The 27981-nt window shown below is 37.1% G+C and overlaps 1 protein-coding gene across 1 annotated transcript; it reads left to right on the top strand.

Annotated features, from left to right (window-relative positions):
- Positions 1-108: 108 nt before the first annotated feature.
- LOC139975813 (ATP-binding cassette sub-family F member 3-like) lies at positions 109-25596 on the top strand. Its single transcript, XM_071984009.1, has 19 exons — positions 109-250; positions 1902-2043; positions 3332-3414; positions 4688-4737; positions 5829-5926; positions 8126-8248; positions 9731-9835; positions 10676-10837; positions 11248-11337; positions 11954-12013; positions 12955-13090; positions 14282-14482; positions 16471-16547; positions 17213-17257; positions 17740-17872; positions 20326-20506; positions 20998-21130; positions 22037-22124; positions 22962-25596. Exons 1-19 carry the CDS (start codon positions 178-180, stop codon positions 23112-23114), a joined length of 2133 nt encoding a protein of 710 aa, XP_071840110.1. The 5' UTR covers positions 109-177; the 3' UTR covers positions 23115-25596.
- The last annotated feature ends 2385 nt before the right edge of the window (positions 25597-27981 follow it).

Below are 27981 nucleotides of genomic sequence, written 5' to 3'. Positions count from 1 at the left end.
TTTGTTGGTGTTGTGTATTATGACAGCAACGAAACTAGCCTATTTTGCTATATGTTGCGCAATCGCCTCAGCAAAATGGTCACGTAAAACTGAAACGTGAATTATGACCGAATCAAAGAACTAGAACCAAACCGGACCATCAATAAAACGACTGTTCATTAGTTCTATCCTTCCAAAATGGCAGCCTGCATGAAGATCATCACCGAAACATTTCCTGAAATAGATACGGAATTATTGCAATACGTTGAAGGTATTTACAGTATTACAGTTTCGGATAATGTTTTTAAGACATCAATAAGTTCGAAAATAAATTGTTGATCATCGTAACTACGAATATTTGTAATGAATGCAAAAGTGCTTCACTTCCACTAAGACCAAACGTACACTAACGTGTATAACGTTGCGCAATAGCTGTGGTACAGTGTAAAGTTAGACCTATGATATGAGGGTTTCAGTTGTTTTCCGCATACGTTACTTTCCGCTGATTACTTTCCGCTGAAAAAATTCTTCTGCGGAAAACACCTTTTTTTTCACTTTCCTGTATACTATATTTTTCCGCAATTTTAGGATACCAAATTCAGGCAGGATGATGAAAATAACATGAGAAAGTATCAAAGAATGTTGATAAAGGATGGTTAGACTGAGTTCATGTCAGAAAAGTTAAGCTGCTTATAATATAGAGGAGGCTTGGGGTGTGTAATTAGGGATTATTAAAGAAGTATGAGGCGGTCGGCCGATAAATGGGCAAAGGGACGCCCGCGTTATGAAGGATTGACTATCTAATAAAGTGATAAAACTGCGGTCCGCGTAATGATAGTTTTAAAAAAAAAGTTGTAAAAGGCGGTATCTTTGATTTTCGCTGGAAATGGCTGTATAAGTAAGGGCTGTTTTAATAACCGAACACGCATTTTGCACCACCTTTCTTACGAGTTACATCTAAAATCATGGCCGATTTATCCTGTTACAATTAAATCCTATCTTATCCATCTTCCTAAATCATTCCATGTGCCTGATCAATTCAGTAAGTTATTCTGTTCCTCCAAAAAAAAACTTTATTTTCCGCTGAAAAAAACGTTGTTTTCCGCTGACAAATTTGTTTGCGGAAAACACCGTTTTGTTTCAGCGGAAAGTAACGTGTGCGGAAAATAACGGTACCCTGATATGAGTATGAGTATTGACTATCATTGCAAAAGCTAGGGTAGTAAGTACTACGGTATCATTGTGACTACGGTGTTGCGCCGAAGTTTATACGAGACCCATCGCTGTAAAATAAACTGTTAGTAGCCAGTAAATATTAAAAACACATCCCAATTGGTGTGAAATGCAATACCATCCAAACTAATTTGCACGGAAGATGATATTTGCTGATAACCAATATTACAAGTCTTAATATCAACCGATACCAATGCTACAGTATGCCTCTAACAATGATTATACTAACTAGAATCTAATGATGGGACATATCTGTGTGCAATTCTTCTCCATTAAACTTACCAATCTTGATCTCAAAAGACACTACGGAATGTTCATGAACATTCCGTAGTGTTGTTCATTCAGTGATGTAGTGCATTCAGTGTTGTTTCTTACAAGTATTTCATTTTTAATATGACAATATAAATAAATTTATAGATATATACATGCTTTTCTTTTTGTCCTTTATTATCATTAATTTCTTACAAATTTCAGTTGCGAACTATCATTAAATGACGCAATTTTACTGACACCAATTTCAGACTGATTGCACAGATATCAGCTGATACCAATAATGCATGCTTATAATAGTAACTAACTAACTAGTATAATAAATAACTAACATATGAAACAGACATCATTTATATAATAAAAAATATTATGATTTAAGACACATTTAAGTTTTGTAATCATGTGTATATTCTTTGTAGGTGTACTAGAAGGTGGAATTGAAGATTTTGAGACTGCAGATGACATATATGAAGCCATTGGGGCTGTTCTCTCTGAATTAGATTCAAAAGATGAAGATGAGATAGTCAAGATCTGTCAGCAACTCTTTGACAATTTAAATCTGTAAGTAGTCTCGGTTATGGCTATATCATCCTATTATAAAGATCAATAAAAGAATAGTCCAGCCTCCAGGACAAAATTTTGTTATAGGTTAAAGGTTAAAGATAGGTTAAAGAGGAACATAATCTAAGCATTCTGGTGAATATCTGTCAATATCTCAAAAACGGTACATAGGAATTGAATGCAAATTTCACCAGTATGCTTAGATATTGTTCCTCTTTAACATATCGTAACGAAATTTGACCTGGACTTTTCTTTGAAGGACTCTCTATCTTCACTATAAGTCCCTTCTTTTCCAGTTTCCATTATTTTAAAGTATAACAAGTATGATTATCAGGTCTCAGTATCTGGTCTGGTGTTATCTCAGTTTTGTTTTTGTGTAGGGGTTTCAATGCTAGGAATCATATTGTCAAGAGTTTACAATGAGTCACAGCAAAAGCATGCTAATTACAGCAAACTAATACTAACTAATTGTAATTAATCTAGAAATATGATCTATTTTATGCTGATATGCTTTGTGAAGGTTTGACATACAGTTCATTATTCTTGGAGACTTTGTGACAGCTTCACATATAGTGGTTTATCTTATATTGGTTCATTTTATAGTGGTTTATTATTATAGTGGTTCATTTTATAGTGGCATATTTTATAGTTGTTTATATTTATAGTGGTACATTTTATAGCGGTTTATTTTATAGTGGTACATTTTATAGTGGTTTATTTTATAGTGGTATATTTTGTAGTGGTTTATTTGAAAGTGGAGTATATTTTATAGTTGTTATTATATAGTGGTCAATTTTAGAGTTGTTGATTTTGTAGTCGGTATATTTAATAGTGGTTTATTTTAAAGTGGTCCATTTTATAGTGGCATATTTTATAGTTGTGTATATTTATAGTGGTACATTTAATCGTGGTTTATATTATAGTGGTATATTTTGTAGTGGTTTATTTTATAGTGGAGTATATTTTATAGTTGTTTATTTTAGAGTTGCTGATTTTACTTGGTATATTTTATAGTGGTTTATTATATAGTTGTTTATTTTACAGTGGTATATTTTATAGTAGTACATTTTATAGTGGTACATTTTAAAGTGGTTTATTTTATAGTGGTACATTTTATAGTGGTACATTTTATAGTGGTTTATTTTATAGTGGTTTATGTTATATTGGTTTACTTCACAGTGGTTTATTTTATGGTGGTTTATTTAATAGTGGTTTATTTAATAGTGGTTCATTTTATAGTGCTTTATAATTATAGTGGTTTATTTTGTTTCTCTTTGCAACCCTTTAGTGATGACAAGGATTCCAGTCAGCCTATACTATTACTGGATGCACCAGTGCAGCTTAGTAGAAATACCCTCCTAGATGATGGAGGTATGTAACAATCTTATACTAACTAAATAAATAATTAGGTGAGAAGGTCTGACCGTGTTCACATCATTATTTCAGAACATTGTTTCAAGAAAAATTAACAAGATTTTTCAACCAAGAGTAGAGTAACATATACTCAGATACTGTAGCATCAGATGGACTGGACACAGTTACTATAGAAGTAACCATATCTAAAGCTGTTGAATAAATAGAGGATGCAGTCAGTTTTAGAGGAGCAACTTCTTAAAGGAGTAATGATTAGTGGTTGAAGACAGTCATATGCAAATTAGGGTGAAAAATGACGAAGGAAACAAAAGAAAATCACAAATTTTTCGAAAGGAAGTTGAAAAACAAAAAGGAAAACTAATTTTCATTTTGGTTTTAAACCATGAGATTTGGTGGTACGCAGACATTGCATCAGATGTCTGTTACTCTCTATACAAAAGCACATTGACTTTCCTTGGTTAAAGTTAAGACTTTGTTACTTTCTGTTACTTTCTATATATTAGTTTACAGATCTTTTTAGATCTTTATAAAGTGGTTGTTCCATGTCTTGTTGGTGCAGGCAAAATCCTACGTTGCTACATACATACTCAGAAAGAAATGTGTGAGAACAAACTGCTTATCTTCCACAAGGTAAAGGCGTTGTCAGTAAAGGTACAGTATATTAGATGTCAGATGGGCCTGACTTTTGAATCGTAGCAGGGTCTCCTTCAGGAGCAAACTGAATTGAACAAACAGGAAACTGGTTAAATAGATAGATCATAGGTGTGCTATTAAATTCAATGAATACTGAAACAAATTCCAGTATTACAATCATATTTGGCCATAATGTTTCACACTTTAAGTACTTTCCATGCAAGATTTGTGAGGAAATCCACAAGGCCATATTGAGAAGGAAGTCAATGACTTTGTATATAACTTAAGCTGAAGTTGAAGTGGCACCTGCAACCACCATTGATCCCAGAAATACACACACAGCTTGCAACCGTAGGTAATTAGATACTAGTGTACAGTCAATACATGTAGCTATGGTCAATACCCACAACACAGTGCACATCTCAGGTCCAGCTAAAAGATAACAAGTTATCACGTTTCATTTCTGTCTGCATTTTGTTGCGACAAGAAAAACACTTCACTTGCAAGCAATGGAAAGTTAACTTTTTCAGAGGGCGGTTCGGGGCGAGTCTTCACACCCTTTAAGGCTGTTCTGAGAATTAGCATGTTGTCTAACTACATGTTGTTTATTCATCTATTTTTAATTGTCTTCTTACAGAGGATGTGACAGGTACATATTCCTGGCTGGAAGTTAAAGAAGTCAATGCAGTAAGTATAATTACCTAATTTCCTTAACCTTTGACCTCATAACCACCCACTTATTCCAACATAGTTTGAAAGGTACCTTATACACAGCATTTCATCCATATATGTTCCTGTAAATGTTTAGGTATACTACTTCAAACTCACAAATATACACACAAACATTTCCACTCATAGACACACATACACGTGATGAAGAATGTCTGTCAGAAACTGAATGAACCTCGCACCTCATACAAACGGTCAAGATTCAACACAAAATTCAAAACACTAAAAGTCTTCATTAATAATTTGAAAGGTAAGTTGTTTAAATACTCACCACCTCTGAGCTCCCAACGACTGCTTTGTACTCTGAAAACTAGACTTCTGGAGATGTAGTGTTTGTTTGAGAACTAGTTAATAGTTTTTTAAATCAGTTGATAAGAATGATCTTTGTTTTACACAAGAAGCATTGGAGATGCATTTAATATTTCATAAGACTCTGTTGCAAATTAACAACAATATCAAAGACAATGTGATGAAATATTTCCAGACAAACCTTGGAAAGTATTGTTGCCCCAAACTGCTGATATTAATTATTTATGTTACATACACCCTATCTACTACTCAATGCGCTGTGTTACTTGGTAGATTCTGGTCATTTGTTACGACACAATCGACAGATTGTCACAATTGTGTGAAGCAAGTTTTATGTATTTTTATGCCAATCTTTTAATATCATTTAATATGCAAGTGAAGAGTCTGAACCCTAGACTACAGTATGTACAGTATGTTTAATGTGAGACTGTTGTAGGACAAAACTGCTTGTTGAAGTTTAGGATGTACTGTAAGTATTAATTCTATCTCTAGTTTTTAATCATCTGATCCCAATGTACAGTAACTTCTAACTACTTTGAATAAATGTCAGTCAGGGAAACTGAATAATCTGATCATTAGGGGAAGGCATTGGAAGGAACACACCTTGATAACCCATCAGAAGTCTCTGAATAATCTGATAATTAGGGAAGGCATTGGAAGGAACACACCTCGATAATCGATCTTTGGGTTAACAGATAGTTTTCATCCTGGTTCTCGTACTCTCCTCTTAACATCTGTAGACAGTAGACAGGAGAAAACTTGAAAAAGCTGAAGCCAAACTTAAAGCAAAACAAGAGAAACGATCGGGACAGAAGGATGAGAGTCCTGATTCGAATGGGTGAGTTGGAAGTAAAGAAGAGATTGGTTGCTGGAAAGGGCTGCAGCGTATTTGCATTGTATGTATGTATGTATGTATGTATTTTAGATCCTCCTGCAAGCAGGAACTCGCGAAGAAGCCTCATTTGCTTCTCAAAGCCGCAAGTTGACTGAAGTCAGTCTCTTAGATTCATATTTAACATCCATGATTATGAATTGTCAACAACCCTGTAACTGAACGACATACATTAATATTGAGTGACTCAAACCAGGGACCTTATGATGGGAAGGCACCGGCGTTAACCACTGAGCTACTGTAACACTCCTTATTGTAATGGCAGAGACCCAGGTTGGACATAAATATACTCAAAAGTATTAAACAGCTTTTGACCTTTCCATAGCAATTTTACCAAACCTTGTTTAGTATTAATCAAAACATTGTTTGAATTAATCAAAGCTCAAGACATTATCATAGAATGTTTATCCTGAATGAATGTTAATGAAAAGTCTTAAAAGAATTCCGTTTGATCCTTGATACTTTGTTGCCCACACACTTTGTCATGTTACAGTTAGTTTTACCCTCTTGCAAAATTGGGGAATTTTTTTGGGGGAAAAAATCAACATTTTCTCTGTTTCAAATGAAAGTTGACTAGTCAAGTAAATCACCTGCATAAGATGGGATTTAAGTATTGGATAATGATGAAAATTCTATTAAAAAAGAAGTACTGTAATGTGTAAAACTAAGTTGGCCTGACGTTTCGATCCTAGCAGGATCTTCTTCAGAGGCTAAATGACAAGTAACAGTAACAGAAGAGACAAAAACACGCACAGAATACAGACAGGTTAATGAGCACGGTGAACACAATGAGATAGATGAAAGGGGATTATAAGTAGACAAGGGATGGAGAGAAGAAAGCAACAGGGGAAGAGGAGAGGTAGGAGATTAACAGTGGAGGGACAAAGAGAGGATTAAAGGAACAGGGAAGGAATAAACTGGAAAGGGACAAAGACAGAAAGGTGTGGAGAAAAATGGAGGGGAAGAGAACTGTGAGAAGATGGGTGAAGGGGGGGTGGGGGGAGGGAACAAGGGGAGTAGGAGTGGGGGACAGAAGAAAAGTTAGTCATGTCCTTCCTGAATGTTCAGCCCATGAGGTTGAATGGTGCAAAGGCGTTGCATCCACAGTCTCTCTCTGCTGATTCGTACTAGGTCAGGAGGGCTACCTAAGGATTCAATCCCCTGTAGGGACATGTCGTTAATAGTATGGTTGGGAAGGTTAAAATGTTCTCCAACTGGGGTCTCAGTCTTCATGGATTTGACTGTGGATCTGTGATCATAGAATCCCCTCGATGGTGGTTTTGGTTTCGCCACATACTGGATGCCGCAAACTCTACAAGAGATCAGATAGATGACAAAAAAGAAGTAACACAAAAAAGTTGACAAGGTTGATAAGGTTAAGATGAAAATGTCAAATTAACATTTAATTTATGTGATCTGTCAGGATAGAATATTGCATTGAGGATCAGCAAACACTGTGTAACAAATACATAGCAAGGAGTAAAGATGGATGGATTGCATGTGGAATAAAATGTATAACTCTTTGTTCATGCAGGAATGTTTTTCACTTGTTCATTTTTCACAAAATATGTTGATTGCTGATCAAGATTTGGAGAGTGTTGATCATTTCTTGTTCAACGGATTGTGTCCGACAAGGCCATATGCATCAATCTTCGTTTCTTGTTGACAATGAATTCATTTATTTATTTATTTGTTTTATCGCCAATTGCGTACAATGGGAAAGGAAGTCTCCTACTGCATAAAGTCTTAAAAAGACTTAACAAGGTAGGAGACTCCCTGGAAGAAAAGATAAAAAAACTACAAATATATATAATACAGTGTATATACGTAAGGATTAAATATACAGTAATAATATCCTAATGATGCTGAGATGGATACGTGAATAGATTATATAATACTAGTACAAGTTCATAAATTCCTTTTTCAAATGTCTGGTGAATGTGGGTTTTGAAGTTATAGACTTCAACTTTTTTTTGCAACATTCAAACATGAATGGCAAAGAATTTTCTTATGTCTACCTCAATTTTTTCGATCCAAAATTCAATTTCTTTCCGTTTGAGGAAAGAGGTACGATACCTTAGATTGCTCTACTACAACTTTCCAGTTTTCGTAATCAATATTTGTACTTTTTTTTAAATTCTGCAGAACTCTGGTCACTGCGACGGCCAGTCAAGTGACCAACAGGAAGGACATCAAACAAGATGATGCAGGCACAAACAGATCCAGAGATATCAGAATTGAAAAATTTGATGTTGCATTTGGTAACAGGTAAAAGTCAAACTATGATTTTATCTCATAACGAAATAGAAAAAATGCTATCAAAGTGGGGCAACATGTTTGAGAATTGTGTGTGCAGTTGTACGGAGAGTGCCAACTTTTAGAACCCCAAGAAACTGCTGAATCGTGCCAACAGGTAAATTATTCCCCTGATAATATGTCACTTTTGCATGGTACGGTATTGGATGTCTCATCCCCGCTTGCAGTTATCGAACAGCTTTCAACTAGCTCTTGCAGTGAAACATGGGCATGTGTTTCTTTCTGGAAGGTTCCTGACTAAATGGGAAAGAGGGGGGGGTACCAGAGGAACAGCCCAAACACCCAACAAATATCATACAGAGTAACTTTGGTTAAACACTGAGGATTCCATTCTGTTCTCTCCCCCAGAAGAGTCTGTTTCATGTAGATTCAGTGGGACCCCCATCCTTCTGTCTTCCTTGAAATTTTTTCCTTTTTTTGGGGGGGCTTCTTTTTTTTTATATAGCGCTTTATACCAGTGATAGGTCTCAAAGCGCTTTACAGACGTAATATTACCCCTGGTCAATGATAACCTGTCCCAGAGACAATGCCTCCAGTCGGCAGCAGTTATATACTGCGCCCAATGACAAGTTACCTCACAGGTACCCATTTAACCCCTGGGTGGAGAGAGGCAAGTGAGATAAAGCATCTTGCCCAAGGACGCAACGTAATGAACTAGGCAGGAATCCAACCAGCAATCCTTGGATCACGAGTCCGACGCCTTAGCCAATTGGCCACCACGCTCTCTAATGGGTAAGAGGGGGGTACCAGAGGAACAGCCCAGACACCCAACAGTATCATACAGAGTAATTGTTGGTTTAACACTGAGGATTCCATTCTGTTTCTCTCCTCCCTGGAAGAGTCTGTTTCGTGTAGATTCAGCGGACCCCATCCTCCTGTCTTCCTTGAAATGGTTTCTGTCCTTTTCATAAACGTTGAAGGTTCTACCTGTTTCACTCCATCCCAAACCCAATCATGAGGATGTCTGTTTAATAATAATAATAATAATAATAATAAATAAGTTCTAAATATAGCGCCAAATACCAAAAGGCCTCTAGGCGCTTTACAAAACCTAAAACAAAACAAAAAATCAAAAGACAGAGAAATCAAAGGAATAAAAAGTCTAGAAAACACATAAACGAAAATTAAACAGTATGTAAAATGCGAACACAAAAATCTAAAAACACAAGAAGACTATAAAACAGACCAAAACCTATCAAAACAAAACAAAGGATACGCACATAAAATAGAGTTGTACAAAAGTAAAAGTCTATATAAAAACACGAGTATATAAAAGTGACAAAGTCACGTTGAGAAACTAAAAAGATGTGTTTTTACAATTTTCTTAAATATGGCGAGAGATTTGACAGCCTTTCTGTCATGTGGTAGGTCTTTCCAAAGCTTCGGTGCAGCGACCGAGGGACCGAGTTTAGAACTGTTTCCTCTTTCTTGCAGAGTTCTCTTGAAGGAAGCTGATCTTCTATTATCTTTCGGCAGGCGGTATGGATTCGTCGGACGAAATGGTGTCGGAAAAAGTACATTACTAAGGATGATATCCAGGTAAAGTTTTGTCACTATTTCTTCCATTTGAGACAGGTTTTTTAATTAAAGGGTGTGAAGATTCTCGCAAAAAGAAACGTCTAATGCCAGTAATCTGACCTAGTTTCGAATGAGGTGTAACAGAAGTGTTAGACACCACCATCGATCCCAGAAAATACACACACACAGCTTGCTACCATCGGTAATTAGACACTAGTGTACAGTCAGTACATACAGCTGCGGTCAATACCCCACAGCACAGTGTACAAGCAATACAGGGATGGACGTCTCAGGTCAAGCTAAAGATAACAAGGTATCACGTTTCATTACTGTCTGCATTTTGTAGCCACACAAACAAAACGTCACTTGCAAGCAACGGAAAGTTAACTTTTTTCAGATGGTTGCACACGGTTTGGGGCGAGTCTTCAATGCCTTTAAGTGTAATCTGGTGCTACAATCTTTTAAAAAAACTGAATGTTGATAAACTAGAAAAATTCTGGAGAGAGCTTCATCAGCAGCACTCTTGAGCAAGTATCTGTTTGAAAGGTTAACTGCACTTTCTGAAATATTTGACTGGTTTAATCAGTTTTTATTCTTTACATTAAATTTATATGATAACATTTATGAAAATGAGGAGGGAAAAGCTGTAAGCAGGCTGGTCATTTAGTGCCAAAAAAAAAACTTGTGTACAGTCCACCTTTGAAGAAGATCCTGCTAAGATCTAAATGTATTTTTGCAAGCTGTTTTTGAAGCCATACATTTTTCACTTTACATTTAGCAAGCAATTGAAGATCCTGCTGGGGTCTAAATGTATTTTTGCAAGCTGTTTTTGAAGCCATACAATTTTCTCTTTACATGTAGCAAGCAATTGAGGATACAGTCACACTTCAGCATTCTCCATGTTGAACAAGAAGTGGCTGGGGATGAGACTAGGGCCGTGGACAGCGTTCTAGAGTGTGATGAACTCAGGAGTAGGTTACTGAAAGAAGAACGGGAATTAAATGAAAAGATTCATTCCACAAGGTAAAGCTACCCTGCTCTGTTAACAATGTCACCATCCTTACGTACAAGCAATGATCTGCTGTTTAATTCTTGTGGGTGTTATAACATAATCAAATTAATATTATTATTGTCAATCGTCATGGAAATGTCTTTGTAATGCACCATTTCATTGTTGCATGGAAAAGTCATAAACATTAACCATGAAATTTATTAACCATCAATTTGAGTTTCCTACAATCAAGCAAACAACTCTTCTCCATTTTCATGACCTATAAAAGTTGAAAGGATGACTTTATTACATGCAGGCTTGGTTTTGTTTTCGTATGTCTTTTATCTATTAGTATGTGGGGCAGGGTGTGGATTATGCAGAAATATATGTATTTTGCATACAGATTTATTTATGTCTTATTATCATATGTATCTCTCCCTAGTCCTGGATCATCTGATCCCAAGTTATCCTCCAGGCTTAGCCAAGTCTACACACAGTTAGAAGCAATAGAAGCCGACAAAGCCCCTGCAAGGTACGTTGAAAAGAAAGATTGACTCTGTAATGATATTCCTAAAGAATGCTGTAGTACATTGTATGCTGATTTTAACATTAACTATTTAGGTGTATAGATAGCTGGTCTCAGTAGATGGTTGTTCATTCTACTATGGTGTGGTTATCATTGTTATTATTATAATGTATTTAATATTATATCTAAGTGAGCTGTTGTTGTACCCACCACATTCAGTAATACAGTACATGTGAACCATGCCATTATATGTCATTTGCTTTTACACTGGTTCCTTGACCGAGTGAAAAATATCATTTTTGATATTTTATACATCCTACCATTGTTTTGTTTTTGAGTTTCTCTGTATTTGATATGTTCAGTTTGTCCATGAGGTCATATGACATCTTTGACATGAACGGACATCTGTGTTAAATGTTCCTCCCAAATCAACTCTACAGTCCTTTGCGAAATCTTTGTATTTATGACATTAATTGAATATTTCTATTAGATTTGTGTGCAGTAGTTATAAGTTAACAGCCCTTTGACATTATATGGAGTCACATTGTGTGTTCTTCATATACTGGATCTGTAAATTTCATAAAGTAATCTTTTTTCTGTCTTCTTTTATTTGTCTAAATAGAGCTGCCATGATATTGTCTGGTCTAGGTTTCACTTCTGAAATGCAGGTACAAGAAACAAAGTAAGTCAAAGTTAAAGCAATCCATTTCATTTTCTTGTCATGATAAATTCAAATCTATTTCCACTTTTTATTTTGTAAGTTTTGTTAGATAATGGTGAAAGAGTGTTCATTTTGATAACAGTGAAAGTGTACATAAAAAGATCTACATGTTGTTACAGCACCTTATGCATATTGACTGTTTTGACTGTTACACAGTTTAATATCAGTTCAACTTTGCTCTTGAAATTTGACCTCATAGGACATAAAGGAAATGAATAAATTATTCAAAAACATAGACCTCAGTTATATTCCTTATAGTAGTTTTTATACAGTACATTATGTGTGGCACAATATTGAGAGTTGATTTTATTATTATTATTATGATTACACCGGTGCTTATATAGCGCAAAATCCCAGGGTTCAATGCGCTTAACAAAACAAATACAAAGTACAATTTAATACACTTAACCATAGGTTTGTTTGAAGTAAAAGTCTTTAACGATGATTTGAAAGTGCTGATAGAGGTAAGGCTTCGTATTTCTGATGGTAACTTGTTCCACAACAAAGGTGCGACATGGCTAAAAGCTTGCTCCCCGACTCGCTTGTTTTGATCTACAAGTTGTGAGAGCAGAAGTTTCAGAGGATGACCGAAGGATGCGAGAAGTGTGTGGCACAATATTGAGGGTTGATTTGTTCTTCTATTGTCAATCATTAGTTTGTACCATAAACAAGACTTCTTTCCAGAGTATTTGGGCTTTGTTAAGTCTTTAAATGGTACTGAAAAGTCTGCCACAATTTTGCAATGACTTAGATGACCGGTAATTATTCAAAGTATCATGATATTATTCTCACTGTTGCTACTCTCTTTGGGGCATATGATTGTTAATGATTCTTGTTTCAAAACCATATTTCTGTTTTTGACTATATTATGAAACAAAACAAAAACAATTTTTTCTTCCTAGGAAATTTTCTGGTGGATGGAGAATGAGGATAGCATTAGCAAGAGCACTGTTCTCAAAACCAGATCTGTTGCTTCTAGATGAACCTACGAACATGTTGGATATGAAAGCTATCTTATGGCTCGAAGATTACTTACAGGTAAGTCTTTCAATCTGTGATTTTGATTGGCTATGTTCCAGGAGCAAGTTAATATTAAATTTTGCACAGTATTAAAGCCTTTTCTTTTTTGTTTGTTACATCTACAGACAGTAGTTTTCATATAGACATTAGAAATGTTTTTTGTCCATAAAACTTGAATGGCAAAATATTTTGCCACTGGCAGGATCTTCTTCAGAGACAAGCAGACAAAATTATTGAAACCCAAATTTTCAAATGGAAGCTTGCTAATAAGAGCAAATAAATCATTTACTTTGAAATATTAAGCAAACGTTTATTATTGATAGCATTGTGTGAATTCACTAGTCTCAAGAGTCAGGAAAATTTCTTCCCAATTTGAAATTATGCTTATCCTTGATATGTCAGTTTGGTGACTCCAGCTTAGGTTGAAATATTCATATTAGTCTTAAAAGTCTGTTCCAAGACTTTTGTTTTATGGGTAAAGCATTCATTCCCAGTGATATAATATAAAATCGTGTGATTAATTGCTCTTCATCTCCCAAACACCAATGAGTGTTTTTGCACACTGCTCAGTTTGTGGTAAAACATCATCATCATCTCAGAATTTGATCATAAAGTAATCTATACACCAGAAGCACAATTTCTGCGAATCTGTTAAACTCATCGTCATCACAATGGTTGATTACACAGGCTTAAAATCAAGTAATGAGATTGACATTATTGAATAACAGCTCACAAAGCAAAGGTAAATATGAGTTGCTAAAATGCATTAGCTGAGTTGCAAAGTAATATTAAGTACAAATTTGATGCTGTGAATATTAGCAAGAGTTTATTGACTAAGCAGAGATATTATAGACCGTATATGTTAGGAAAAATTCTAGGAGTGTGTCTTAGTAGATCAATTTGTCAATCGTACTCTTGGTAGATTTTGTAAAAACTACCAGAAATAGTGTCTCAAGTGTTCTGATATAGCTTTGGGATCCTGACAAGAATATTTGGAATGTGTGATCGGATGAGGAATGCCATGAAAGCGATGAACTAAGTTAATTATATTTAAACTACATGTTGTATTCTTGCAAGCAAGAGATTATCAAAAGAAGTGGGTAGATACATTGCCAGGGTTGCTGACATTTTGAAGAGGTTCTGGATGATTAGATCTCTTATATTGCAAGCAGTGACAGTGGTTCTCTCTCTCGCTCTCTTTACCGTCAGGAATGGCCGACAACTCTCCTCGTAGTATCTCACGACAAACAGTTCTTACGAGAGGTCGCCTCTGACATCATATATCTGCACTCGCAGCGAATCGATGCATACAAAGGCAATTACGACAAGTTTACACAAACCAAGGAAGAGAAGATGAAGAACCAGATCAGAGAATACGAAGCCCAGATGCAATTCAGGGCTCATGCTATGGTAGGTACATTGCTGAAATACAGATGCAATTCAGGGCTCATGCTATGGTAGGTACATTGCTGAAATACAGATGCAATTCAGGGCTCATGCTATGGTAAGTACATTGCTGAAATACAGATGCAATTCAGGGCTCATGCTATGGTAGGTACATTGCTGAAATACAGATGCAATTCAGGGCTCATGCTATGGTAGGTACATTGCTGAAATACAGATGCAATTCAGGGCTCATGCTATGGTAGGTACATTGCTGAAATACAGATGCAATTCAGGGCTCATGCTATGGTAGGTACCTTGCTGAAATACATATGCAATTCAGGGCTCATGCTATGGTAGGTACCTTGCTGAAATACAAATGCAATTCAGGGCTCATGCTATGGTAGGTACCTTGCTGAAATACAGATGCAATTCAGGGCTCATGCTATGGTAGGTACCTTGCTGAAATACAGATGCAATTCAGGGCTCATGCTATGGTAGGTACCTAGCTGAAATACAGATGCAATTCAGGGCTCATGCTATGGTAGGTACATTGCTGAAATACAGATGCAAATCAGAGCTCATGCTATGGTAGGTAAATTGCTGACATACAGATGCAATTCAGGGCTCATGCTATGGTAGGTACTAGGTACCTTGCTGAAATACAGATGCAATTCAGGGCTCATGCTATGGTAGGTACCCTGCTGAAATACAGATGCAATTCAGAGCTCATGCTATGGTAGGTACATTGCTGAAATACAGATGCAAATCAGGCCTCATGCTATGGTAGGTACATTGAAATACAGATGCAATTCAGGGCTCATGCTATGGTAGGTACCTTGCTGAAATACAGATGCAATTCAGGGCTCATGCTATGGTAGGTACATTGCTGAAATACAGATGCAATTCAGGGCTCATGCTATGGTAGGTACATTGCTGAAATACAGATGCAATTCAGGGCTCATGCTATGGTGGGTACCTTGCTGAAATACAGCTGCAATTCAGGGCTCATTCTATGGTAGGTACCTTGCTGAAATACAGATGCAATTCAGGGCTCATGCTATGGTAGGTACCTTGCTGAAATACAGATGCAATTCAGGGCTCATGCTATGGTAGGTACATTGCTGAAATACAGATGCAATTCAGGGCTCATGCTATGGTAGGTACCTTGCTGAAATACAGATGCAATTCAGGGCTCATGCTATGGTAGGTACATTGCTGAAATACAGATGAAAGTTTGCCACGAATTTATTACATAATGGTATTGACATCTTTGTTAAATCGTTAAACATAATCTGTCATTTAAGTCCACCCAAAATTACACCAGTAACCATAAAATAGTACTTTACAAAGGAGCAAAATATAACACATCACATTAAATGTTGGAAGATTGCTTTATTGAACTAAATGAGTATTGATTGGCTGGTTTACTTTAACCAAATTGTTGTAACCACTTACTGAGACTACTGGGTATCAAATTATGTGGGAATATTGCATGGCTTGCTCAGAATATCGAATCAGACAGAAATAAAATTAAACTGTAAGGTTTCCTTGTTGGCAAGTAATTCTAGGAAGGACGATTGTAATACACAATTGAAATATGGAGAGATCAATTTTCGGAATGACTAACTTACATTATCCCATTATTGCCAGATAGCAGAACTGAGTGTTTTGGGGGTGGGGGCAGGGGGTTGGGGGAGGTGTTCGTGGTATTATCAAGTTGTGATGAAGTTTTGCATTGGACTTCTTTCATGGCTATCATGTTTGTCTAGCATGTCATTCAGTCTTAGGAATCTGAGAAGTTAAATTTGTTTAAAAGACTGTTTCTTTCTTTTTGCAAAGTTTTATTATTTTATTCATTCCCAAATGGTGTGATATGTAAAAGTATATAAATGATGCAAACCTATATTTTGATAGTTTAATGCCAAAGTTTCAGAAACACAAGCATGTTTTTGTTATTCTTTGTTGTTACAACAAATTGATGCGTTGGTAATTAACGCTGCCTTTCGTTGCAGGTTTTCATAAATAAGTTCCGTTACAACGCAAAACGGGCTTCCTTGGTACAAAGCAAACTGAAACAATTGGAGAAACTGTGAGTAGAAAATGTTTTGCCGTATTTCTATTGTTTTAGACGTGGATTTGTCGATAATAATCCGTTCAAACAAAAACAGGCATTGATGACCAATTGTCCAGTGGGCTGTGTCTGTCATCTTAAGTGTAATATGCAGCCAGTGACAACATTTAACATTTAAACAAGACATATGTAAAGAAGAAGAAGTTGAGATGGCCTTTTAATGCTAATTGAAGTGTATGTATTCTTATTAGTTGTGTTATTTGCCATTTGTGACAAGGTACAAGCACTGTTCTGATTGCAGTCATAGCAATCCTCGTACTGTAGCATGTTAGAACCATGAATTAATTAAAGCAACCACCTAATGAGATATAAAGACGTGCAGTGAGTATTGAAGACCATGTTGGAAGCTCAATGTGGTGTGCTAGAGAGTGAACAAACTGCATCTAGAGCACTTAATTGAGGGCTCCTCTGGAAAGCAGCGCTTCTGCACTGAGAAGGACTACCTTCGTTAAAGATGACAATAATACAAAAAAAATAAAAAGTCAATAGAACTGAGGAATAGAAGCTATATAAGCCTTGTTTGTGTTTTCCACATGGCATATGTGGCAGCTTAGCATTGTAAGGTGATTAATATTTGGAAAACAGGAATAAACTATTACAAAGAAATGTCAAATCTTTTGCAGGCCAGAACTTAAACCAGTTGTGCGAGAACCAGATGTGACGTTTAGGTGAGTAGTTTCCTTCCCCTTTTACCTTACATTGTGTTTCACTAAATAAAACCTTTGATGTGATTATCAAATATTTCTTGATACAGGTACATGATAATACCAAAACAACTGTTGACAGTTTTTATGTTTAGTCAGACATTGCTGTTTCCTTCCTCTGTCCCACACTTCCTGGTAAATTATTCACGAAGAATGGTCACAATAGTGGCTTTGCTATTACTGTTTTTTGGTGGTGATATTATCGATATTTTCAGTCTTGTTTTCTTGGAAAAACTGTTTTTTTTCCAACATATACTTAATTTAATCAATTTCAATCTTATGCAAATACTGATTTTTTTTATTTTTTTTGCTTTCTTTTTTCTTGTTATCCTTTCTTGTCAAAAAGATTTGACAACATATGTCATAATCTTTTATTGAGAATTTTGTGTACATTACAGAAGGACTAAATACATATCTTGGGTTTTATACCTTTGGTTTCATTTCAGGTTCCCTGCAGATGTCGACAAACTCTCTCCCCCGATTATTCAGTTGGATGAGGTCGGTTTCCACTACTCTCCGGGAAAGACGATCTTCACTAGTGTAGATCTCTCGGCAAACCTAGAATCAAGAATCTGTATAGTGAGTACCTTTACACTGATAAAACCAGAATCTCAGTGTCTTGATAATTAGAGCATTCACAAAGCTTAGCAAGTTACAGAGAACCTCTTGCTTTTCCTTACTATTTGATTTCAAATGTCCTGGAGCATGTACAACAGGGTTTCCCTAACTTTTTCCCCCACAAACCCCCTGTGGGTGTCAGAGTTGTGCACGAACCCCCAACTTTCGAGATACGATCTGAGTCATTTTTATACTATAATACGCATAACATATTTATATATGCATGGTACATGCACGGTACGGTACTACTATGGCAACATATGCGTATGGAGCGCGGAAAGAGTTTGTCGATAGGTATGACTTTTGTACATTACTTAATTATATGATCTGTCAGATTTTAGTTCAACAAAAACTATTCTAGTTTTGACTTTCAGAAACGTCTCACAAACCCCCTGAGATGGACTCATGCACCCCCTGGGGGTTCATGCACCCTAGTTAGGGAACCCCTGCTGTACAAGATCTTCCAACCTGTTTCCAAACATTGCACATGAAACTTGCATTTCTGACCATTGGACGATACTTTGAAAATGGTATTAACATGCCTCTTGAAGTGTGATCTATTTGTGGGACAACCTGATGAGCTTTACCTTACATAACCATTCTTTACAAGATCCACACAAGTAAACACTTCAGTCTTATGTGTAATGTGAGTACAATATTTAAAACGGTGGTAAATTAGTTCTTAGCTGTCAATGACGAGAAATTCCCGCCCAGGTCTTATGCAAAGTAGGTGAAAATTATTCATCTGATACATGAAGTTGTGAAAATTGCATATTAATTTTGATATTTGTTTTTTTCAAAGTAACAGTTTTTCAAGGTTTTACACATATTGTATATATTAGTGCAACAACGTTAACTATCAATACAGTTTATTTTCAAGTGTGTTTGCATGAGGATACCATAGGAAAAGTTTCCTAGAACCATTTTGCATAGATCTGAGAGATATACATAAAAACATACACACAATAGAATGAGTGTAGTAAGTGCATTCTTAGAAATGACTGGCGATGTATGAAACAATCTAGGTAGAGTATTGAGTGTGTAGCACATACTGTAGTTCAAGAACTTGCATGTGCTTGTAACACAACCACAAAATACAGTTGATCAAGTGGCTGATTTAGTCGTTAATAGACTGTCCAGTGGCCGCTGTGGCTGATTTAGTCGTTAATAGACTGTCCAGTGGCCGCTGTGGCTAATTTAGTAGCTAATAGACTGTCCAGTGCCGCTGTGGCTGATTTAGTAGTTAATAGACTGTCCAGTGGCTGCTGTGGCTGATTTACTAGTTAATAGACTATCCAGTGCCCTCTGTACCTGATTTACTAGTTAATAGACTGTCCAGTGGCCGCTGTGGCTGATTTACTAGTTAATAGACTGTCCAGTGGCCGCTGTGGCTGATTTAGTAGTTAATAGACTGTCCAGTGGCCGCTGTGGCTGATTTAGTAGCTAATAGACTGTCCAGTGCCGCTGTGGCTGATTTAGTAGTTAATAGACTGTCCAGTGGCCGCTGTGGCTGATTTACTAGTTAATAGACTGTCCAGTGGCCGCTGTGGCTGATTTAGTCGTTAATAGACTGTCCAGTGGCCGCTGTGGCTGATTTAGTAGCTAATAGACTGTCCAGTGCCGCTGTGGCTGATTTAGTAGTTAATAGACTGTCCAGTGGCCGCTGTGGCTGATTTAGTAGTTAATAGACTGTCCAGTGCCGCTGTGGCTGATTTAGTAGTTAATAGACTATCCAGTGCCCTCTGTACCTGATTTACTAGTTAATAGACTGTCCAGTGGCCGCTGTGGCTGATTTACTAGTTAATAGACTGTCCAGTGGCCGCTGTGGCTGATTTAGTAGTTAATAGACTGTCCAGTGGCCGCTGTGGCTGATTTAGTAGCTAATAGACTGTCCAGTGCCGCTGTGGCTGATTTAGTAGTTAATAGACTGTCCAGTGGCCGCTGTGGCTGATTTACTAGTTAATAGACTGTCCAGTGCCGCTGTGGCTGATTTAGTAGTTAATAGACTGTCCAGTGGCCGCTGTGGCTGATTTAGTAGTTAATAGACTGTCCATTGGCCGCTGTGGCTGATTTTGTAGTTTACAAACCGTCCAATGCCCTCTGTGCCTGTGTTTCATGACAGTACATTGTGACATTACAATAATGAGCTTACAGTCATAGCTTCATTATTTGAGAAACATTAAATAGCCTGCTTTGATGTTATAGTAATGACAAGTAAATGTATTTTGTTAATGGTAGTACTGGACTGTATTGACTATACATAGGCATACAATACGGATTGCTTAGATTTCTCATCCACATAAACCACCATCTGGGTATAAAGCCCTGGATAGTTCAATTTTAACTGTATCCTGTCAACAATAAGTGATGCAACATTATGCTGCCACGTTTTGTTTTGTTTTGTTTTTTTCTAGGTTGGAGATAATGGTTCTGGTAAAACAACTCTATTGAAGCTTATTCAGAGCCAGCTAAGTCCGACCAGTGGTATATGTCACATCCATCGTAACCTCAGAATAGGTTATTTCAGTCAACACCACGTAGAACAGATGGACCTAAACAAGAATGCTATTGAAGTGTGTGCTGCTAGGTATCCTGGTGAGTCACAACAGGAATTATTTCAAATTTTAATTTTTCCTTTCTCTGGTAGCATTCATGTTTATCTTCAAGATAATTTCAGACAGTTTTGCTTGTCAATTACATTAGGGTATATATATATATATGCGTGTGTGTGTGTGTGTGCATTTGTTTTTTTATCTGCCCGAGGACTTGAACAAAAGAATTCCAGGTCCTCGGTTGTGATTTCTAAAGAATCACCACGTCCCAGAGGAATTCTATTGTATGGGGTATTGTTAAGGTTAGGGTACGTGGATTTGAACAATGGAAAATACAATGGGGTCCTCGGTTAGAATGTAATACAAACATGTATATATGTGTGTGTGTATGTATGCTTCACCACTTTACAAGAATGCTATGGCAGTCTTTAGCTTGGTATCTGCATTCATGTTTTCTCCTGATATCAATTTATCCATTAATAAGAACTAATGAGCAAACCACTAGGTGTTTCTTGTTCTCTGCTTCTCTTGCAGGCAAACATGTTGAGGAATACAGAAGTATACTGGGTGGGTTCGGTGTAACAGGTGAACTAGCTACAAGAGCAGTGTCCAGCTTGTCCGGAGGACAAAAGAGTCGTGTCGCTTTTGCAATTATGTGCATGGCAAAGTATGTGAAACTTTTCAGAGTTTTGTAAAAACAATATCAACACTCATGAATAGTCTGTAAACACTGAGTTATCGCCCTCTATCAGCCATTGTGAAACTATATATCAAGAACAAAACACCTTCCAACTGTCTTCGCCTTTAAAATATGAAAGTCTTCAACTTGACATGGATGGTGCAGGAGAGTGCCAGGATGTTACTGTAAACCACTGATGAAGGTCACTTCTCTGTACTTATATTTCATGAGAGGTGCAGGTAACACCCGACTATTAGATAGGATTATTAGAATAGAGTTTTAGATTGATAGTAGGTATTGTGTCGGCCCTTGATTCATCTCATTAGAAGTCGTAATAATTCATGTTCTCTCTATTATTCCCACCTCCCCTCGGACCCCTCCCCATGCTTCATGTCCTATGCTTGGAGTTTGAGTCACTCCAAGATTAATGTATGTCGTCCAGTTACAGAGTTGTTGACAATTCATCATCGTGGACGTTAAATATGAATCTAAGAGACTGACTTCGGTCAGCTTGGGGCTTTGATAAGCCAATGAGGCTTCTTCGCGAGTTCTACAAAGAAGCCTCTTCCATTGCAATATAGTGTCCAACGAAGTTTGTTCACTGTAGCTGCATTGGTTTTTAATATCATGTATTCAAAGCGTTTGAAGTTTTCATTTGCTCTATCTCTGGGAATGAGCCAAACTTTTGGCAAGAAGATTCTTCAGAATGGCAAGAAGACAAGCATAATGGGACTATAATTTACTCTCATGCCCTTCCCCAGCCTTTACCCTCAGAATGTGTGTTTTGTTCCTCTGATGTAGAAATTCTTTGTAAGTTCAGACAGCTGCCTTCATTAATACAAGTAGACATTCTAGTCTCGTCAATAATGACCGACATTCTTTATCTCTCCACAGTCCAAATTTCTTTATCCTTGACGAACCTACCAACCATTTAGATATAGAGACTGTAGAAGGCCTAGGAAATGCTTTGAACAAGTTTAAGGTGAGTTGCGATGGACATGTTGCTAGAACCGATGTTAGGAGTTGATTTATTGCTGTATTTTACAAACAGTTGTTACTTTTAGTCATTTCTGACCAATCTATGGAATATTAACAAATATTAGTTGGGTACTAGGATACTTCTTATTCTAATTTTGACATCTGTTTGGTTTCATCATTATGCTTACTTCTAGTTTCACATGTTATTAACTTATTCATCCAAGACCCACAAATTTTAATGATTTTTTTCAATGTTCCACTTTTAAACTTTGCCTTCTTTTATCTTAACTGGTGCCAGATTTGTATACTACAGCAGCGTATGTTGTTTACTTATTTTTGCATTAAATGTCAATTATGGTGTCAACATATGGTAAATTCAACATAAAATACAGCTTAATGCTTATCTGGTATTTGCTCAAAATTGGTCAAGTTTAATCAAACCATAATTGCGACAGATTGATCTTAAATTCTCTACCAAGCTTTGTATATTCAAACAAGCTTTTGATTAATGACTATGTATGAACTAGAATGAGCTTTGATAAATTTGTGGGTCGACAGTTAATTATTTTGAATATGAAATTGATCAAGAAAGAACATAAAGAAATGAACAGAGAAGACATAAATTAGTATATTTTTTCATGTTTTTATCACTAAAAAAACAAACCAACTTTGAAGAAAAAACAAAATGAAGATTCTCTTAAACTTAAGTAAATAGAGTGTTGTAGGAAAACAAAATTAAAGTCACACAAAGGATTCCTGTTTTTGTTTATTGTTTTTCTCAGAAGAAGGCAACATTATTTTCGTCCAGTAATTTGAGGTTTGGCTCATTTCTTTATCATAGGGCGGTGTGATTCTCGTGTCCCATGACGAGAGTTTAATACGGATGGTCTGCAAGGAATTGTGGGTTTGTGGATCAGGCACGGTGAAGGCGATGGAAGGAGGAATCGATGCCTACAAGAAGATGGTGGAGAAGGAATTCGCTCTGCAGAAGTAAACTTGACGACCAATCGGGGACTCCTTTTTTTATGTTTTAGTATTATCTTATCATGTTTTACCATATCGGTTGGGATTGTCATTAGTAATGATCACTTTTGGGGATGTTTTTCACAATGGACACACTCTTGGGGTTTATACTGCAAGAACACTCCTGCTGTATGTGTCTACCTCAAGGGTTTGATATTGATACACCTTCTGCTGTTGTGACCTACATTACTAAAGTACAGATCATCAGAATAAGAGCCACAATGGGCATTGCTCGTGTCAAAGGATACAGGGATATCATTAAAGGCATTGAAGACTCATCCCAAACCGCGTGCCGCCATCTGAAAAAGTTAACTTTCTGTTGCTTGCAAGTGACGTTTTGTTTGTGTCGCTACAAAATGCAGACAGTAATGAAACATGATACCTTGTTATCTTTAGCTGGACCTGAGATGTCCATCGCTGTATCGTTTATACACTGTGCTGTGGGTATTGACCGCAGCTGTATGTACTGACTGTACACTAGTGTCTAAGTACCGATGGTAGCAAGCTGTGCGTGTATTTTCTGGGATGGATGGTGGTGTCTAACACTTCTGATACACCTCATTCGAAACAAGGTCAGATAACCGGCATTAGACGTTTCTTTTTGCGCGAGTCTTCACACCGTTTGAGTGAGCTAAGTATATATTCTACCCACTGAAAGACAGAGTTTGGAACACCAGCCCCTTTTTGGATCCAATAGTCTGGATTTAATTTGTATGTATTTGTTACATATTAAATAAACATACATGAAATTTGTCCTTCTGTAAGTGGCTGTGATTTACCAGATAGGGTGCCTGTATGAGAGGCCATTGATCAGAGATCAGAATCACACATATTATCTTTCATGAATTCTATCTAAGTTGCTTGATACACCATCGCATTTCCACAACTGGGTGAATTGTTATTACTGTTGGCTAGTTTCAATAGCTTTTACTATGTAAACCAATGGTTCTGTGCTCTGCATTGAAGGATATGGATTGGTTTACCTAGTTAGTTTCTGATTCATCCTGTTCATTTGATTATTGGATACCAGATTTCTTGAAATGTGATTTGCTTCTCTATGCTCGTGAAGGAATTATCTCTTGAAAGATGGAAGGTGAATTAAAGACACACACTTTATCTTGTCTAGTTGTGAAGGTTGCATGAGTTCAACTGTGCATGGGTATGTCATAGGTCACAGTGAGGTCAAAGGTTACCAACAGATACAGGCATTATATCTATAAGTATGGCACTGCATACCCGGAAAAATAGTTGAGGATATTTGTTCACATATGACTTCATACTGTCTAGCATATTTGGTCAACTGTCAAAGTCATCGGTTTTGGCCACAAATTATAGCGTACTTAAAATTGCTTGAAGTTTTCAAAAAGTACTTTCTTAAAGGTTCTGATACCAGTTGTCGAGTAGACCTAAAGTAGACAATGAAATATCGCAGAATCGCTACATTAGAGTTGTTGGGAAGTACTTGTTGAATTTTGAATATTGGTGACCACTTTCTGACCTCCTAGCATATTTTGGGTGCAATAGTGATGACCTTTATTCTCCAAAAAGTCATATCCTACCACACATTTCCACCAGATGTAGCTACAGGCCTAGCCTTTAAGCAGCTCTATCCTCCAATCAGAACCTGTTTCTCATGTATTGGTGATGAATTGCATAGGTACATGATTTTATGTATCACAAGGAGATAACATAATGATGTAGTGTTCGATTATGACAAGTTGCAACATGTACATGTAGTTATCATTTATGACTTGCTCAAAGGACAGTGCCTTTATGCATTATAATCAGTCTTTACTAAATACAATTATTTGTAGAGTTTGGGGGAAGCCACCAGATGTTTCAGTTTGAAAGATATAAAAAAGTTGGAAAATAAATGATATTGAGAAATGCTTGCAACCCTGGCCTACCAATACTGACCTTTTTTCAAGACTAGTGGCACATCGTTAACAATGGGAACCTTTTTATCTGTTTATGGTAACTTTTGGGCTTTGACTTTTGTTTGTTTTCCTTTTCACTTGAAACTCCTTTTTATGTCTGTGAAAGAGAAGAGTTTATGCACATGTTCATTGTCTCAAGAAGTGTCACACATTTACCATTATTAGTAATAGTAGTGGAGCCAAGCTCTCAGTCAATCTTGCTGGATGCTTCTCAAGAATTTCATCTATCATTAAGATTCATTAGTTCATTGGACCTTAAGTAAAAAATATGTATGTCTTGATGCAAATTCAGTGAAGGCCTCAGCCGAGTTGTTAAAATAAAGGTATTGGATTTGGATTTTTTTTTCAAATCCACTCTTCAACTCCAGCAACCTTCAGTAAACACTCTTGGTCCACCATATACAGTTAATCCCCAGTTTTAAAATCTTTTCTAATCCTCACTTCCTCTCCCCTCCCCATCTCTCCCCTCCTCACTCCTCCCCTTCTTTAGATATATGTTTTTGTTAGTTTGAAATTTAAGAAAAAGCATTTATGAATCACAGCATGTTGTGTTTATGTTGGGATCAAGCATCTCTTTACAAGGGAACAGGAGCTACACTTGACCAGAGAGTCTAAGCTGGAACAAGAACCATACAAACTCAGACCAGAACTACATGAGAACTATAATACGCTGTAATGCCTTTGCTATAATAACTTACTATGGAGTATGATGAATTAAACCATAACATACCTTAATTTAATCATGTGCAGGTAACTCATTTTTGTTGTGTTGAGAGTGAAAAAAATTCAAAATACGGATGTTTTTAGGTGCCACCATCACTTGTACAATGGTTTATCTGTGATACAAGCCTCCAGTTTACAGATTCCTAATAAGATGACTTTAGAGATTACATTTTAAGACATCTGAGCCTTGAAATTTGTTTTTAATATGCTTAATATTGGTCACGTGTCCCTCTTTTAGTAACCTGGTTCATCGGAAAGTTTTACATGTTACAATGAACTAATTAGAAACAAGTTTCTGTTCCTTTAGAAGTCAAATATACGTAAAGATATAAAAAATACCGAGCTTCCGCTTTGGTTGGTGTTTCTTTTTCTGTCTGTTTTCCGATGATTTTGTGTAGTAGTTTGCCATGAGAATCAGTTAGCAAGCTTGCCAATGATAGTGAATTCCTTACGATCTTCCCTGCCTATAGAAAATACCACCAGAGTCCCCTGCTTTGGCCAAAAACGGGTGATTGAAAATCTACCATACCAGAGTTGATAATGGTAGCCATACTGAATGCACATATGCAGAAATTAAACGCACAGCGTACCATTTCAGTGGTCAAGCTAAACTTGTCTTCACACACAGGAAAGTAGTGCTGGCCACTAGAGCACTTGTGCTTACAATCACACAGGCATGGGCGGGATTACGGGGGAAAGAGGGGGCATTTGCCCCCCCCCCCCCCCCCACTTTTTCCCAGACCTTAGTTCACTTTTTTGTCGTTTTTGCACACAAATGTTCACAACCCTAATCGAAATTATTCCCCCACAACAGCTCTATCAAATAGGCCTATTTGTTTCGAATCTAAGTCGAATATGTGTTTAACATGTAGCATGCAGAATAACTGGAACTAGCACATGGTTGGCAGCACAGGTTACGAATCCTGGAGCTTACACACTAGCGATTCAATTATGCATGTGATGAATCCGCGACATGTGCTACAGTGCTAGCTTCAGGAATTGATTTTCAACGTTGCTGCTCTACTGAATGCGTTGAATAACTAAATCCAGAGAAACGATTTACGAAATCCAGATTTGCATATTGGGTATATCAATAATTAAATTCAATACACTGACACATGACACCCCCCCCCCCCCCGTGTCATTCAACAATATGCAATGGCAATGCCGATGCAATTTCTTTACTGCTCGAAATCCTGGAATGATGCATCTCAGCCAGTACTATGAAATTAGCCGTAAATATTGCTCCATGTTGCACCTAGTCGCATTGTAAAATCGAAAAAGTCACCCCGCCTCGACTTCAGTGGCGACGGAACCGGTGGACTTGAGGGGCTTATCCCCCATGAAAAAGTGTGGGGGGGGGGGTAAAGGTATGTTCAGCCCCCAATATTTACCAAGTGCTCCAAGAAGTGGGGACCGCGGGGAGAATTTCGAAGTGGGTGCTGAACATTTTCTTGATCGGTCCAATACACAATATACTAATAATTTTAGGGGGAAAGAACTGTCTAGATGCGATTTATTGTTACCAGAGGTGTCATTTTTGCTGATCTAGGATTTCCTTTTTGCTTAAATTTCGACGCGCCACGCCAACTGATGGTGGTGCACCGCCTTAATAGTGACGTGTACGTATAAGCTTCAGTTGTACATCACCATATAAGTTCTTCTATCCGTCCTCCCTAAATTTGCACCCGTTCATTAATTGTTTAGATGCAATTTAAAGCCTATATGGGTGTTAATTTAACCGATCTAAGGGTACCTTTCATCGAAAATTTCGACGATCCTTGCCAACCGATGATGGCGCTCCGCTTAGATAGTGACGTATAACAAAAGTTGTACATCACCATCTGACCATATGTTCTACTTTCAATCCTCTTCAAATTTTTAAACGAAAATTAACTATCTAGATACAATTGCAGACATGAGATCCATATTTCAAGGATGGGTACATGCAGCTTAGAGCACTAGGGAAGTACCGTTTCCGGCCAACTGGAGGGTTTGTAAAGCCAAGACATTTCTTGTACGCTCCGCGCCAACCGATGGTGGCGCTCCGCTGAGATAGTCTTGCGGGCAGGTTTGCCCCCCCCCCCCCACTTTAACAACTCAAATCCCGCCCCTGCACACAGGTGACTGGTCAATTAACTAGTTGTGCTCAAGGATGAACGCTAACGACAGCATTTG

This window comes from Apostichopus japonicus, chromosome 11, assembly GCF_037975245.1.
Source record: "Apostichopus japonicus isolate 1M-3 chromosome 11, ASM3797524v1, whole genome shotgun sequence".
NCBI classification, from domain to species: domain Eukaryota; kingdom Metazoa; phylum Echinodermata; class Holothuroidea; order Aspidochirotida; family Stichopodidae; genus Apostichopus; species Apostichopus japonicus.
The sequence above is the reverse complement of the archived record's forward strand: the minus strand, read 5'-3'. Positions and strand labels throughout refer to the sequence as shown.